Source organism: Sinocyclocheilus grahami, unplaced genomic scaffold, assembly GCF_001515645.1.
Source record: "Sinocyclocheilus grahami isolate Dianchi unplaced genomic scaffold, SAMN03320097.WGS_v1.1 scaffold596.1, whole genome shotgun sequence".
NCBI lineage: Eukaryota > Metazoa > Chordata > Actinopteri > Cypriniformes > Cyprinidae > Sinocyclocheilus > Sinocyclocheilus grahami.
This window is the reverse complement of record NW_015505775.1, coordinates 126007-144196: the sequence shown is the minus strand read 5'-3', so window position 1 is coordinate 144196 and position 18190 is coordinate 126007. Positions and strand designations below refer to the sequence as shown.

The 18190-nt window shown below is 36.2% G+C and overlaps 1 protein-coding gene across 1 annotated transcript; it reads right to left on the bottom strand.

Moving 5' to 3' along the window:
- Positions 1-3889: 3889 nt before the first annotated feature.
- Positions 3890-16211, bottom strand: LOC107557268 (metallophosphoesterase MPPED2-like). Its single transcript, XM_016240632.1, has 2 exons — positions 16036-16211; positions 3890-4119 (listed from the first exon to the last, which is right to left on the bottom strand). The coding sequence occupies exons 1-2, from the start codon at positions 16121-16123 to the stop codon at positions 3890-3892; spliced, it is 318 nt and encodes a 105-aa protein (XP_016096118.1). The 5' UTR covers positions 16124-16211.
- Positions 16212-18190: the final 1979 nt, after the last annotated feature.

The window sequence follows — 18190 nt, the reverse complement described above, 5'->3', positions numbered from 1 at the left end:
CACCCTTCTCCTTAATACCCAAACCTGAGTACCACGACCCCTCACACTGCTTTCACTCAGCGTGCCGCATCTGAAGGCATTCATCAATACTTCAAACTCTAAAAACATCCACGAACACCAGCGGCTTTTTGAATGCTTGTTCTGAAATGGTTTAAAATTCTACCAGAAAACGGAAACGTTTAGAGTTTCTTAAATTTACATACTCAAGTGACCATTATCTAAACATAAGGATCTTAGTCGATCAAAGCCAAATGCTTATGTCAACTGTTGAGTCTTTTTATCTCAGCTCATATTTTCTTGTCCTTTAATTTCAAAGGGTTTTATCGTGTTGTGTGAGTTTGTGGAAGTGGCTCTCTGAGGTCAGGCCAGGGTCTGATCTCGTGGAGCAGACAAAAGCACCAGGATGTTCCTGAACAAAAGGCCACTTCCTGTAAGATGTCTGGGTTCTCTGTCGCTATGCAAACAGTAGCTGGCTTAAAAAAAAATTTTTAAAAAAATTTATAGCATTTGAACCTTTATCATTACATCTGTATTTGGTTCTTAGTTCGCTATAATAACTATTTAAACGTTAGTTCCAGGTATAAGAAATGAAGAAAGAAATCGAGTACACTATGGTTCAAAAGTCTGAGGGCAGTAAGACATTATTTATTTTATTTTATTGATTGATTGAAAGAAATAAAGTAACAAAGGAGTAATGGCTGTTAAAAACTCAGATTTGTTATAAAATGAATAAATTAAATTTTAAGATATATTAAAATAGAAATTAGTTTTTTTTTATTGTAATAATATTTTGACAGTACTCCTGTTTTTACTATATTTTGTTCAAACAACTGCAACCTTGATGTTTTCTTTCAAAAACATTTGATAAATCTTATCGACCCCAAATGTTTAAACAGTAGTGTACATCAACCTTTCCTGATACATGTATTTTAAAAAGTTTTTTTCCCTCTTGTTGCAGTTTTTTAAGACTTTTATAGGTTAAAGCTGCTAACTTCGACTTCTCAACACACGTCCCCCTGGACCGAAGACAGGTGCGTTTAACACTGGTACATGTCAAACAGATAATTTCAAGTAGCTGATTGCAGATAGAAGAATTAGACCGGGAAGCCGGCCTAGTGTTTTGTTGCATGCTCTGGCCTAGATGGACAGGCCTATAGTTCTGTTAGAGAATATCATGCTCTTTGTCAATGATAAATTCCTATCAGCCAACCGCACTCAAACCCACATGCAGATATACGTATGTCCATAGTTCATCATCATCATAAAAATAAAATGGTTAGCCATGATTTGACTAATCCATGTGACTCGTGAAATAAAATGAAATATGAATATAATACAATTATCTAAAAATATTATACTTTATATTGTATTTTCAGAAAAAATGACTAAAATTTGAATAAAAATGAAATCTATATAGAATTATATAAAAATACAAAAATGATCAAATTACATAAAATTACTAATTCTTAAAATTAAAATGAGATCTGAAAATATAAATATGAAAGCTAATTTAACGAATATAAATAATACATAACCATGGTCATGAATAGAACTGTGTGAAGGTCCCTCAAAATTTCCAAGGGATAATCAGTTTGAAATGAAAGTTAAGGCAATGACTTTTCTTTTTTCATTTTAAGGTGAACTATTCATTAAAACTTAATGCTAAATTACTAAGTACGTGATATTACTTCTCACATAAGCAATGTATTTCTATAACATAAGCTGCACATCTGATTTTCACTACATGATCAACAGACTCGGTTCATGCAAAACTACAATATCAAATCTTATTTCTTTTTTTTTAATTTTCAGCTTTATTTAAACTTAATGCACAGTTACTAAGTAAGTGATATTACTTTAATAAAAAATAAACAATTTATTAAATAAACAAGAGGAAAAGATATTGAAAACAATGAGCTGCACATCTGATTTTTGTGAACAGACTCGGTTCATGCTGAACTACAATATATAAAATCCTCTTTTTTTAATATCTCAGTGACAATTTCAAGAAAAAAGATCCTGGTGTGAAGATGTATTTGATTCCCAGAGCGTGTCTGCGCATGATGTGTTACCATCAATACAGCCACCGCCATGTCTATCTGCATCAGCGCTTTCTGATTTCTTTATGCATTTCTCCTCTTTTTCTGACACCCGTCCTCTCGCTGTCTCCCTTTCCAGCCCTTCCTCTGTCACCATTTGTCTCTGTGTCTCAAAGTATGCCATTACTGTCTCCATCTGTCCATCAAGATAGCTTTATGGATAGCTTTCTTTTCTTTTAGACCGCTTTCTATCCGTTTTCACTCTCGGGAATAAGTCAGCAGCGATCGAGGCGAACGGCCGGTCTGCCCTCACGATATTCAGCGAACTGCTGACTTATGTTACACATTCGATGGTGTGACAATATGGTAATACAAATTAGCCGGCTTCTCAAATTTCTTGGCCAGATGATGCACATGCCACACCAGGGCCACCCAAATGCTTTTATAGCAAGACCTAACGCTACTGGTCAGACTGACCACCTTACGGCCATCTGTGTGTGTGTGTGTGTGTGTGTGTGTGTGTGTTGAGTTATCAGTATCCAACCGCCGGGCCCCTCCTCCCCGTTTCCCACAAGACCCCATGCTGTCACAACAGACATTTAGCAGCTTTCACGCTAAAGGGCCACGGGGGGCTTGCTTCCTTCCTTCTCCACTTCCTCCTTCTGTTTTCCGCTTCCCCACTGTCTGTTTCACTATATTTTGTGGGATGCCCTCTACAACGCCTTCTTTAACTTTATTTCACAGCTAATTATAGACAAAAACAAGACAGCACAAGAGGTGAATCTCACAATGGCTCTTAAGAGGGAAAAAACACACAGGAAAACAGAGTCTAAGGGGCAAGACGTAAAAATAGAAAATGCCAGGAAGCATTAAAGATGTTGTGCGGGATAATTATAGTTCAGGGCCATTTTATCTTTTTAGATGGATGCTAGGAAAACAGGAAGTAGGGCAGAGGTGCAGCTAAATGGGCTGCCCAATAGAGCGCGAGGCTAGCGATTCCCACAGCAGCGCTAGAAAAACACACAGGTTCCAAGAGGATCAGAGCATCCGAGGAAATTCAAACACACGGGGATGGAGTATGGGAATGACACGGAGGTGCTTTCTCAGGCCGCTTGTTTACTAGTGCGCAGTGGCACAGAAATGACATCAAAAGAGCTTTAGAAGTTCATGTGGATTCAAAATGTCATATTTACAGTACTTTAAAGGGATAGTTCACCCAAAAATGAAAATTCTGTCAATATTTACTCCTCTATTTACCCTCATGTCGTTCCAAACCCGCAAGATCTCCGTTCATCTTCGGAACACAAATTAAGATATTTTTGAAGGAATCTGAGAGCTCTCTGATCCTCCCATAGACAGCAAGGGTCCTTACATGATCAAGGTCCAGAAACGTAGCAAGAAGATGGGTAAAATAATCCATGTGACATCAGGGGTTCAACCGTAATTTTACGAAGCTACGAGAGTACTTTTTGAGCGCTAAAAAAAACCAAAACACTACTTTATTCAACAATTCGTCACAATTCATCACCCTAGCGCCATTTTGGAGAGTATCCACTGAACGTAAACTGCGTATGCTGTTTTGTGAAAGCTGCGTCATGCGGATACGCCGTTTACGTCGTTTATTTATGGTGCACAGATTTGAACGAAAACAACATATCCGCATGGCGTCAAATATATGTTTGACATTGTCAAACACTGACAAACAAACATAAATCTTCAAAAACAGAATGATGATGACGACAATGATGACAAATACAGAAAACAAAGCAAAGAGTGACAGTCAACAATATGCAATTTTGATTGAAGTGATTGATCTTAAAATGTAAAACCACAAGAAATGCATGAGGAACTTACCATGGCGCGCCATATATTTGAAAGCCCTTGACGGTGACGTCAGAGTCCTGCAGGTAAACACAGTTTGTCAGGAGAGACTGAACATTGTCAAAGTCCTCGGGTTTCAATTTGGACACGGATGGAAAGCGATAGTAATCCTGCTTGACCAGCTCCGCCATGAAATCCTTATCGAAGGTCAGCTCATGATTCCCCGCGATCACCACTTTAAACTCGTACGGCAGGCCACCTGCAACACCATAAAAACATACATGTTAAAACAGAACATTAACCTTACATTTTCTTATTCAACAAATAATGGCAACTAAAGCACTGGTTTGGCAGAACTGTGACAATATATAAGTTGACATTTTTACAATAGTAGTGCAACCTAACCAAATCTCATTGGTCCAAAATCCTATAGGCTACCCCATAACTGCATGCTAAACATCACATATCTTCGGGTTGGATATTGTTGCACACTAGTTTGCATTCACCACTGACAGACATATTTCTTGTCAATGGAACTCACGTCTCGTCACATCTGAATTCATCACAAAAAATGCTCTGTTGAAGTTCATGTGAGGTTATTGCGATCCTGAGGAGAAGTTAGATAATGAAAAACAGGACTCTGCAAGTAGAAACAGGCCATTACAACAAAACATCTTTCTTTACCTCTCTATTCAGGCTACTGTCTATTCTCAAACAACGATATGGCTGGATATTGACTACAAGAACCTAAAGCTAAAACATATCAGAAAGACTTTTAGTCAAGGATAAAGGTACTGTCTGTGTCTTCCAAGCCACTATGGCCTTTCTTTTTCCTTCTACAGAAAGTACGGCAAAACTCAAAGGCCACCAAACATTTATTAAAGTCACGGCCGCCTCGTTTTTGCTTTTCTCTTCCTCACTTCAGCCTCCATCGTCACAGCAAAGCTCTTTTGTGCTGGTACATCAGGAAAATGCAACAGGGGAAGTTGTTCTTCACAGAACTCAAACAAAAAGAGCGACCATCTCTCTCTATATGCCAATCCTTAGACAGGAAAACACACAGACCGTCTCTCAGTGGATTGCATAACACACATGGAAGGCTTCAAATGCGGAGTGTGTTTGAGAACAAAACAAATCACAATATTTCACCTACCAAAGCAGATGAAACAAGGTGCTTTTCAAAGCAAAATGGGACTAAAAATGAAAAAGCAAAGACATAATAAAAGTCAAAATCCGGTGTGATCAGAAGCTCTATTATAAAACATGTCTGAAGGTGCTCTTCGCAGCCCATTATTTGTTCTCTTTTATGAAAGAGAACAGTGTGAAATAGCCACTTTAATAAAGGCTTTTCACAATTTGAATTGGAAGTGTGTCTTTTTTGGAAAACAATAAAAACCAATTAAATCTTGAACTGTAAAGGCATCAGAAAGGAGCAAAACGCTTGACCGAAAGTATAAAGAAAATAAAAAGATAACCCGATTTAAAAGTAAACACTTTCCCAGCAGTTTAATTTACTTTCTTGCTCCTTCCATGCGCTCGGCACTATATAGACTGGGATATATCATAAATCCCAGTCTAATCTGATAACAGGAGCCCATCTCTCAGCTCCGCGGTCCGCAGTCTGCCAAACGCCATCACGGATCCATTTACATGGAGCTTTCCCGTCACACAAAACCGAATCACAAACCCCCGGCGGACGAGCTTCGTGGCAGCCTCTCCATGGCGGAAAAAGCCCTAGAATGCAATTACCTCCCCACCGACTGCATCTTCTGCATCCCCGCAGGGATTTTTACAACATTTTATTGCCATCAAAATGTATTTTTCGAAGAAGACTGCGGATATAAACTGTTTATTACTTTGAAGAAGCTACAGAGGAACATATGGGAAGGTATGTGGCGTACGGGAAAGCGCTTTTAGGTTTAGCCTCAGTGTTTGAATCGGATTTACATCGGAGGACCGGCGCGGAGCACAGTTTGGCAATCGCAGCGCGTAATGAATGTAAATCTAATTAGTGAAAATAAACTACACACCGTAAACATCTGAAACTGAAGGATGACTGGTAGGGAACATGTGTATTTTGTTGAAAACAGAGCGGTGCAATCACATTCGTCAAGTTTTTCGAACCGCTGCGCAAGAAAAACATGTGGGATTTGAGAAATAGAATTAAAAACAAAGAGCACATGGCACCAGAAAGCCCAACAGCACAAATCACCAAATGTTCAATCATAAATTAAAGCAATAGTTCGCCCAAAACTCATCATTTACTCTTCATTATGTTTTTCCAAACTAGCATGACATCTTTTCTTCGTTCATGTTAACACAAAAGATTTGTTTTTTAAAGAATATCCTGGTCACTCTTTTCGTATAATGAAAGGAAATGAGAACTGGGGGTGTCAAGCTCCAAAAAAAGGCCAAAAAGCATCACAAAAGCATCATAAAAATGGTCCACATGACAAACTTCTTTGTGAATGAAACTTTCTTTTGAGTCAGATATTTTCAATGAATCAGTTTATTTGGTTCACAATACCTGTTTGAAAGATTTTTTCATGAATCTGGCCAATCCACAAAACAATGTATGACGAGTAAAAAATTTAGAAGAGATATTTTGATTTTAATTTAGTGTCTGATTAAGCCACAATGTTATGCTATTTTGCAACTTACTGCTTTTGCAAAATAGCAGCAACAAAGGCATATAATTATAGATTGTAGATTGATTGCATCAATACAGGTCGTGTAAACACATTTTTAAAAATTATAAATAAATTATACTTACATTAAACAATTCGTCATTCGTCAAGTCTCACTGAAACAGATTTCAGAGTCTGAATTGATCTTTTCTATCTTTGTCTTTTACAAAATGTAATGATGTTCTTGAGAGAAATACCAGTGGGTGATTCACGAGTCAGATGTTTCCAATGAATCACTTGAGTTGTTGACAATGCCTGTTTGAATGATTCGTTCATGAATCTGACTGATTTGATCCTCGAGTTCTCAATGTTCAGGTTTCCGCAGTTATAAGGTCACTGGAGAGGAAGATTTTTAGCAAATAAGAACTCAATGAATCATATGGACTAATTTTTATGTTTCTTTTGTGTCCTTTGAGAAGCCTATTGTAAAGAGCAGGATATTCTTCAAAAATAAACCTTTCCCGTTTAATACAAGAACAAAAGTCATACAGGTTTGCAATGACATGAGAGTGAGTGAATAATAACAGGATTCTCATTTAAAGGCAAACTATCCCTATATATCAGCATTGACTGTTTAAAAAAACATGCAAACACTTTATTTTTCCACCCTCACAACATTGCAAAACAAAGGAACAAAGCTGATCTATTGGACATCGGATCTATCGGCTGTCCTGCATTGATCAAAGAAATACTCAGACAAGTGAAGACAGTGAACTCAGACAAACGAAGTCAAGACCTAGAAAAGCTCCTTATTTACGGTGCACCGATCCATGTTTGCATCCGTGAATCCCGCACGGAGAAGTACATGTCAGATCTCATGGGAAAGATATCGAGCAGAACTGAACTTCAGCAAAGAAACCTCATTACCACAGAACGATTCGTGAGAATCGATCCCACTTATCAACAAAAACCATGATCAATGACAACGATTAGCGGCTGGGCTTTCTGTGCCAGAAAAACAAACAAAAGTGAGCTGCGCTTCACGAAAATGCATAGTGAATGAGGCAAATGCAAAAGAGAGCGAGAGAGAGAAATTACAAAACCGGCACTAATTAAAAGGTCTAAAATAAACAACACCAATTTACCCTTGCAAGTTTTAAGGGGTCATATGATGCTGCTAAAAATAACATTATTTTGTGTATTTGGTGTAATGAAATGTGTTTATGCGGTTTAAGGTTCAAAAAACACATTATTTTCCACATACTATACATTATTGTTTCTCCTCTATGCCCCGCCTTTTAGCGGCGGCCGGCTAGAGTGAGCGGCGGCCGGCTAGAGTGAGCGGAGGTCGGCTTGAGTGAGCGGCGGCCGGTGGGCTTAAGAACGACGTGGCGGGCGGGCTTGCGGCAACCACATGTGACGACCCCGGGCTGGACTCCGCTTCGTCCACGGTGAAAGCCGATCCAGCGATCCAGAGGCCTTTTATGTTTTTTTTTCTTCTTCTGTATCATTTAGCCCCTAATGCTAAAGAACAAAGGAGTGACCTTGAAAAAAAACGCAGGCATTTATGTTACGGAACTCTCCAGAAAATATAACCGGAATGCTTTGGCTCAGACAATGAAAACACAAAGATCCTTTTTCCTGAAGATCCACTTCAGGCTCATCTGAACAACTTTCTTATAGAGTTCGTCAAAAGGCTTATATAAACTACTCCATCATCACGTCATGTTCAAGGGAACGATTTGTTTTAAACTTACTAAACTCTCCTCTCCAAAAATGTTTTTTTGACAGAAGACAGCTTTCAGCAATCATGAGATTATCTATCAGCGCCCATCTGTGTGTTTACAACAAAAAGCGATGATGTGAAAAATTATATCATCGTCAGGTTTCCTTTGGGACGTGAATAATAAGAAAGTCGGGAGCGTTCTCCGACCACCAGGCACTTCAAAAGCTGCCGGGTGTCACATGCCAGATATAAAAAAAAGTGGCATCAAGTACGTTGATAGATGGAGGGATGGAAAGATTGCTGACAGCTCCCTCCGTTTCTTCGCTTCTGATGCACTATTTCAACCGGGTATGTCACGGGAGTATACATGGGTGGAATGACAGCGCGAAGGACAAACTAAGAGCCTGTGACATAAAAAAATCAGGCTCCTGCAAATACAAATGTCACAGAAACTACTTTGAAATTGCAACTTGCCAAGATTTAAGTCACTTGTTATTTAAATGACCAACCAATAGTAAAATATAGTCATCTATTCTACAAGCTTCAGACACAAGTATACTGAAGGTATTTATAAGGACCACACATTGTTTAACTACTTTAACTACAAGAGTTTAACTACTGTCATGCTACTAAAGAAATAAAAAAAACTAATTTTGGTGCAGTACTTTTTAGGGCTGGGTAAAAAAATATAGATATCTCGAATTTAACCGATTCTCATTTTTACGGAACGATATTGATTGTTAAATCCCAAGAATCGATTAGTCTAGCCTGTTTTTTTTTTGTTTTGTTTTTTCAGTTAATGGACAGAAAATTAAAGGGTACTTCCCATCCAATAAATTGCAATAAGCATTGTGCTTTGGTACTTTTAATATGAAACAAAGTCTCAGATTTCAAATTCTGTTCATTGTATTGCAGTATTCAAACAATAAATGCCGTTTTGGCGCTGTTTAATGTGGAGTGACAGATCGCTGTAGCGCCTCGGTTCAACAGACGCGCACGTGAACTGATCATCTTTTTCACATTAATACCAGTTTCAGCACAAAATAATCATGACTAAACATCCAAAGGCAAGTTAAAAGAAAGAGTACAACTTCACAAACCCTATCCTGTCTCATGTAATCGCTCAATCAGTGTTTCAGCCGCGCAAAGACGGCAATACAACAACTTGTAAACAATGTCACGTAACGTCACATTTACCTCAGAAAAACATATTCGGTGTCCAGAAACTCATTAGTCAGATAGAAAAATAAACTGTAGAGAGGGTCATTTTGCTAAATGAATGCACCATATAACATAGGCCTGGGCGATAAAACGGTATCGATATTTATCGACGGTACACCTTCTTCGATATCGATAGAAAAATTGTTCGATATAGCGCACGATATAGGCACGTGCTATGAGTGATGCAGACAGCACACACAAACACGAACACATGCTGAAATGAGTGCTGTGCCTGCCTGTGATGAGGAGATTGTGAATAAATAATGAATATTAGTCGAATTTAAAATAAATTTGCATTTGAATGTTAGGTGTGCGTCATCAGTGGCGCGCGAGATGCGGTGATGATGCTATAAGTGACGTTGTTGCAGTTTAATGTTTTGTTAATCTAGCCCACGAGACGTGCCACTGCCGTGTTATGCATTCAAAATATTAGAGAAATATAGTTGCTCAATGTGGAGAAGATCTTGATTAGGTTAAAACCGAAACCAAACCATTCACACAGAATGCATATTCAGCGCATTTTTTAGACGGACAAATATGACTGCTGCACTCGCGTCTCACACAAGAGATTTATAGAAAGCCATGCAAAGTTAAAACAGTTTAAACCTTTAGAAAACACGTCACGAATTTGTGGAGGTTTATTCCTTTTCACTGCGTCTCATATGTTTTTAAATGCAGTCTGTGTGAATGGTGCTTCGGCTCTTTGGATTAAGCAATGCATAAACACATGATGCTGTTTTGTTCATAATTGTTTATGCAATTTACAAAATTATATTTGATTTTTATGAGTTAATTTAGACGTTTTTGTAGAGTTACTTCCTTGCGTTGACAATTTAAATTTGCTTCCTAATTTTGCTCATTGCGCCCTCCTGTGGCCTCGGGAGACAATTAGACCTATACAATAAAGACCTATTTAATCTGCATATAAAACATTAGAAATGAGATATTTGTTTAATTGTTATTGTGTTTGACTGTTAAAACAAAAAAATATTTGTTGTTTGTCTCAATAAATTGTGTTAATTATAAATACAGTGGTAAAAAAAAAAAATTCTATTGCTTTTTGTTTTAAAAAAGGTTATAAAAAATATCAATAATTATCGATACCGAACGATATGAAACATTAGTAGCCCAGCCCTAATATAACATATACATTATAATTTTTTTTACTGTTCTTCAATGTTTAATTTGTTTGAATAAATTCATCAAGTTTTTATGACAGCCACCATTTACCGTATTGACCCGAATATAAGACGATGTTTTTTTCTTGGAAATACATCTGAAAAAACGCGGTCGTCTTATATTCAGGGTCTAGACTTTGACATGTCAATAATACACCCACAACAATAGGTGGTGCCAAATACGCAAAAAACGAGTGTGCCATGAAATACGTAATGTAATGCGTGTTGTAAAGATTGCGAGTAAAAACTAAAGAAAAAGAAAACCTTACAGCTGCATGAGTCGTGACTGTCAGGTTAGCCTGATGGGACCAAACTCCCTTTGTGATTTTAAAATGTAAGACAGTACCCAGATTTGAAGACAACGGTAAGATTTAACTTCTACTGTAAATAAGATTTTGGTAGGCTACTATTAGATGGATAGCCTAAATGTCCTAATTCAGATGGGCTACCCGTTTTTTTTTTTTTTTTGGTATATCAAAAAGTGTATATTTTTTAAATCTGATTGTTGGTACATTTTACCAGTTTTTACCATACTTTCAAAACAAAAATTAAAATAGGAAAAATATGCAATATGATAATAATTGAAGACAAAATGTGTTTTACTGAGAAAAAACAAGATTTGGTTTTTAAAAAGCCTTTTTCCAAAAGGTACATCTGGAAAAAGGGGGGTCGTCTTATAATCAGGGTCGTCTTATATTCGGGCCAATACGGTAAATGTTTATATTAAAAAAAAACAATTGAAGTAGAAATATTATTATGTAATTGTAATAATTGTAACTTTATTATTTTAAAAACTTCATTAAGTGTAATTTTAACAGTTGTACTACAAATCAGTCAATTTTACCCTTAAATATTATAGTAATGTAGTACCAACTGACTCTCATCTCATGTATATTTTACAGCATTAGTTGAGTTATTTTTTTCCTTGAGAAAATTTGGCATGTTCTGTCCCTGATATGTATCCAAAATAATCGGAATCGGTAATCGAATCGAATCGCAAGCTTGTGAATGAGAATCGAATCGAATCGTGAAATTTGTGTCAAAACCCAGCACTAGTACTTTTATATTGAAGATATTTATGAGGACAATATATGAGGACACAGTTTTGTGGGCCCAAAAACATAAATACATAAACTAACTAATAAAACCTATAAACACTGCATTGAAAACAATGACAAACTATTTTGCTAGACAAGTAAACAAAGAAAATGTACAAAGACATTCGTCATTTTGCAAAGAATTTTGCAAAAAAACTATATATGATATGAATTAGTGAATCTAATTTCTGAATGAACCAATTCACTGAATCAAACCGTTCAAACCAAGTTGCAACAGTATTGACTTTTAACTAACTTTGTTAGCAAGACTTTCTTTAAATCACTGGTCAAATAAAAGAGAAAACAGACAGTTTATGCTAATTTTGGCCAGAAAACCAATTGAGAATACAGGTCACTGCATGGACTGACACATTTCAGAAATATGCACGATATTGAGTTTGCATAGTTGGAAGTGTCTGTGTTCATGTACTTGCGACAGTAAATCACAATACAGCACGACACAAAAATGTTTCGCAATGCTTGCTAGATTTCTACTTGACTAAAATACTAGCATCTAAAAGCGTTATCTTGAAACCAGCTGAACTAGTGTTATAATATTTTAAAAAGTTATATTTTGCAATTTTAGTACTTTTGACTTATACTGAATATTGCTTGTGGCGCACGGCTCATGTAGAGAGGTCACATGGATACACATACAAACAGTATGACAAAACACAGGATTCGCTGGTCTGAAGGTCAGCGGTGTGAGCGGCTTCACGGGTCAGTGTGATCTCTTTATGGCTGCGTCAGGTGCCAGCATCCCAAACCCTCAGACCGGGACTCCCTGGCGCCAACAGAGCTCTGGATGTCAGAGTCGGCAAGCGTTTGATTTAATCACATGTGTTTTGATCTACACCTCAACCAAAGCACAGGATCAAATAGGACTTGAGGTGCAGGATTTACTACAAACATGATCAAAACAATACAGATACTTCCTAAACTACATTTCTAAGAACACAATTCTTCAAGAAACCAACTCAATTGTCACCAAGACATTTTTTTTGGACATGAACCATGGTAATACCACAGTATACAGTACTTTGAAGTAATACCACAGTATTTTGAAAAGAGTGGTAAAAAGAGTGGTTTTATAATTTTTATCTTTATTTCTTTCAGTCATGGTCAGTAAACAAAATACCATATGAAAGAAATATATAAACAAAATATACATATATTGTAAACAAAATACCATATAAAAGCTAAATATAAACTCAAATAACCCACAGTTCAAATACCAAGAACTTTATGACTTTCCAACTGAAATGAAAACACATTAAAAGATGGATTTCCTATAATACAATAAGATCTGGAATGCATTACGAAAGCCAAGACTTATGCAAATTACAAACTCCATGCATGCTAACACACTGCATAACAGATCGTGTGTGTGTGTGTGTGTGTGTGTTATACACACATTGTACTACAGTTCAAACTAATGAGAGCACGTCACGCATCAAGGGCTTCCAAATAGATATGTTAACAAGAGTTATGGAAGTCAGGACTGATGTTTCAATCTCAAATCTATCAATCTCACAGGTCCAGCAAGGGTAACTGCTATTAGCTTTAAAAATAAAAATATTTTCCATTTTAAATGTCATGAGGGATTAATAATAGAATGTATTTAACACAACTATCACCTTCAAATTAATTTTCTCATTATTATACCAAATCTGTGTTTCTTAATGTCCTCTCACTACATCTAAAACAGTGTGTCCACAGAGAAGGGTTCAATCATTCATATGCAATAAAATGGATAAAAATGTTTTTTTAATGATGAAAAAGAGCTTGTTTTATCAAAAGCAACACTTAATAATATCTCATATCAAAGCAAGGTTGTTATTTAATGACACATGCATGTTTAATACTATTTTAAAGTTGCGTCCCCACTTTTTGTCAACACCGTCAGACATTCAATAAAATGTAATAAAATCAGGGAATATCAGGGGCAGCTGTCACTCTAAAGGACCCCCTTGCCACAGTTCACCTCTGCAGGGTACAGCAGTGTCTGACAGGCTCTGCTAAGTTTTAGTTTTAGAATATTTTAAATCCTAATGTTAATATTTCCTGTCACAGCCATGATATGTCAACACCATCTTCCAATTTCTGAGGAAAATATTTGAAATATTTAGGGGAGGTTGTATCAAAGCATAGCTCAGTAGCTTAGTACATATAAGATACATAAATGTGGTTTCATTTGTCTGAGTACAAGGTTTTATTCAATTTTGCACCCTGTTTTGTTCCACTTCTCAAGAATGACTGAGTAACAACATCCGTGACGGCCACGTGCTGCAAGCTGGCTACGATCTGGGGCTCTTTGTCAAAAACAAATCATACTTTTTTGTCTGGAAATGTACTTTTTCAGTAGCTACTGACAGCTGGTTATCTAATGTACTGCTAATCAGCAGACAACTGCCTATAAAATAGCCATTTATGCTAAGGATTCCTAAAACATTTAATACCGATTCGTGTAAAACGTTAACAAAATCTTTAATCTTTCCTCTAGATAGAATAAGTAAACAAAGGTGAAAACTGTGATTCATTTTTCTTCAACTGTATTCTACATATTTTTCTCAGAGGATTGTTCCTACACATAAAATCATGTTGAATTTAACCCTACATAAATAAGCATAATTAGTTGCTAATGAAGAACCCATTGCTCTCCTATGAATCTGTAATTAGAACGTCTTGTAGAAAATACTAAATAATTCTTACACCATGTCTACACCAGATAAAAATAGATCTCACCGATTATAATAAGCAGGGCTGTCTACACTGAAAATGTTTCTCTTGCCACTTTACTGTCCTAGTCCATATGAAATAAATTGCATTTATTTACTAATACAAATATATTTTTCATATCAATTTCATTTGCGCATTTAAACAACTTATTACTGTTAAATCAAAGCCACATTTAGATGTTTCTGTTCTCTTGTCTACTAATTTAAATTTTTGGTTTCTGATCGTATGTACTGTATATACAGTTTGGTAAATTTGACCTTTTTGTGTAAAATACTGCATTTCGTTCCATAACAACATAGTAAAAGTTAATTTTAACATTACTGGATTTTAGTTGATAAAATGAAATATAAGATTAATTTTCAATGGATTTTTCTTCATTTTACTGTCGCTGAAGTAAAATTTTTGGTTTCTGATCGTATGTACTGTATATACAGTTTGGTAAATTTGACCTTTTTGTGTAAAATACTGCATTTCGTTCCATAACAACATAGTAAAAGTTAATTTTAACATTACTGGATTTTAGTTGATAAAATTAAATATAAGATTAATTTTCAATGGATTTTTCTTCATTTTACTGTCGCTGAAGTGTGGCTTATTGGCAACACTAGTAGGCACAGCAGTACTGAGTAAAAATGACATAAAAACAAATATAAAAATCAAAGGATTCTGGATTATCAATATTTATTAATCAATAAATATGTGCAACAGTGGCACAGGTACACTACCATTCAAAAGTTCAGAGTTGTTTAAGTTTTATATAAATGTTTTTAAAAGAAGTAAATTACACTCACCATTGCTGAATTTATTTGATCAAAAATACAGTAAAAACAGCAATAATGTGTAAAAAAGTATTACCATTTTAAACAACTGTTTTCAATTTGAATATATTTTAAAATAAATTAATTCCTGTGATGCAAAGCTGAATTTCCAGCATCATTACTTCAGTCTTCAGTGTCACATGATCCTTCAGAAATCAATCTAATAGGCTGATTTGCTGCACAAAAAAAAAGCGTTTTATTATTATCAATGTTGAAAACAGTTGTGCAGCTTAATATTTTTGTGAAAACCATTAATTCCTCCCCTCCCCCTGGATTTCTGGATCAATAGAAAATTCATTAGAAAAGAACAGCATCTATTTGAAATCTTTTCTAGCAAAATCTTTACTTTAACATTTAATGTGCCCTTGCTGAACAAAAGTATTGATCCTTGAAAAAACAAAATATCTTGCTGACCACAAACTTTTGAATGGCACTGTACAATGACTAGATAAGCACATTTTGTTTTAGAAGAGAAATACTTCCATACATCCAAAACCAAAGTTAAAAGGTTGAGGAAAACCAGCATAAAAAAATCTCACAAAATGACTTGGAGTACCCAGAATTCCTCACTGAACAGAAACACACACAGCCCACTGAACACCTTCTGTTATTGTGACGGATGCCGTAAGGAGAAACTCAGCCTCTCCTGACCATTAGCTTCAGTCACTAAAACCTGTCACCACCACTTCACACATCGCTAAACCCTGTGCATGTGTGAGGGTCAGCTGTGATGCAAGGGGTTAAACGCTGGTTAATCGCAGCTCTTTACCTAACCAGTCATTAAACTTCTTGACCTCCGAGGGTAGGCCCAGCTCGGTGAAGTCCCCCGTGTGCAGCAGAACATCCCCGTAAGGCATCTGGATACCATCTGTCCGTGAGTGTGTGTCCGACACACACACAAAACGCGTGTGGCCACTCGGCTTGGGACTGTCGTACGAGATGGGGTCCACCCTGAGAGCGAGAGTAAGTGACAGAGAGACAGATGGAGGGAGAGAAAGAGGGTATTTTATGAGCATGAAAATCAGCAGGAATAACTGTACACAATTGCTAGCCTGCTAGTTACATGAGCTCAGTGACGTGCTTCAAATCAGTCTGTCATTGCTATGCTCCTAACACGACAGAACAAACCAAAAAATTTTATAAAATGAGTGAATGAAGTAATCACTGTAGTGGCAAAAGTTTTATGTATAACAGATCCATGTGTGACAGAAACATTAAGGAACTGGATTCATTGAATAATAGGTGTTGGAACTGAACCATATTTCATATCATACACTAGCATTTTAAAGTCTGGGATTGGTAAGATTTTGTAATGTTTTTGAAGGAAGTCTCTACTGCTCACCAAGGCTGCATTTACATTAAAACAGTAATATTATGAAATATTATTAGAATTTTTATTTAATAATTGAAATTATTTTCTATTTTAATTTATGATATCCTTCAGAAATCATTCTAATATGCTGATTTGCTGCTCAAGAAACATTTCTTATCATTATCACTGCTGACAATAGTTGTGCTGCATATTTTTGTAGAAATCTTTTTCTTCAGGATTCGATGAACAGAAAGTTCCAAAGAAGAGAATTTATTAAACATTTGAAATATCCATATTGTCATTTTGATCAATTTTATGCATCCTTGCTGAATATAAGTATTATTTTTCTCAAAAAACAACAACAACAACTTGCCGACCTCAAACTTTTGACTAATAGTTTATAAATTATAGCCTAAATATTCTTGTATTAATTATCAATATCTAAATGAATATAGAAACAAACATAAATTATATTCTTATAATCTGGAATACAATCTTTATCAATTTTGTTTACGTCCATAAGTATGTAGGTAGGCAGACAAATAGAGCAATGAATATGATAAATGATAAACAGACAGATGGATATATAGATTTTTTGGAATTGGAATGCAAAAAAAAAACTGTTGTTGCAGAAACATTTTCTCATTTGCATTCACAGCTTTTGTGGAAAAGTGAAAACTAGAGCAGAATCTTTTGTTGCAGAAGCTCTGAAAATGGAAACAGTCTCACATTTGATGTCTATTTAAGAGAATCACTCTCTTCTTGTCTGAACATCCTTTTATTTATTTTCCCAAAGATAGTTTGGGGGGAGAGGTGGGGGGAGGACGGGGGTGGAAGAAATTCTCCTCTATAACTCAAAAGGAATGAAAAAAGGATCTTGGCTGTAATTGAAGTCAGAAACGTGCAATAAGCCGCAATTTCCCCCCCACTATTATTTCATTACTAAAAGGGTTGTCAGTCGACAAAAAGCCCTCGGCTCTCTAATTAACACTTACATCTCCTGTCCGACTAAAAATATAAAGGACCTTAGGAAGGGAGGTGGCACACTCTCTCCGTCTCTCTCTCTCTCTCTCACACACACACACACACACACACACACACAATTCCATTAAGGAAAACAAGTATGTTAAGCAGTTGTACATAAAAGAGAATAGACTCAAATGAAAGAAAATAAAATTTTGCGCTGGATGGAAAATACAGAGTCGACAAAAAAGAAGACCGATAGAAAAAGAAGAAATATACAGAGACATATATAAGGAAAAACAAACACAATAAAGTAAAACGAAAGAATGAAGAAAAAGAAGGAAAGAAAAAGCTGCCCATTTTCCATCGTTACTGGCTCGTGCATATGTCTGATTACATTTATATGACCGAGTCATATCTGAAATGAACCACCTGCACAGAAAATTGTGACACTTTAAAAAGGAGAGAGAGAAACAGGCGGACAGAAAATAATATTTGTTATTGATCACAATGCAGTAAATAAAAGCAGGCCCGCGCACTCACACACACACACAAGTATTGATTAAATGTGGTCTGTGGTGGTCAGGCCAGCCACGGATATATAAAAGACTCGACAGATCTAGTTATGGAAGCGGCTGGCGTGCTGAAC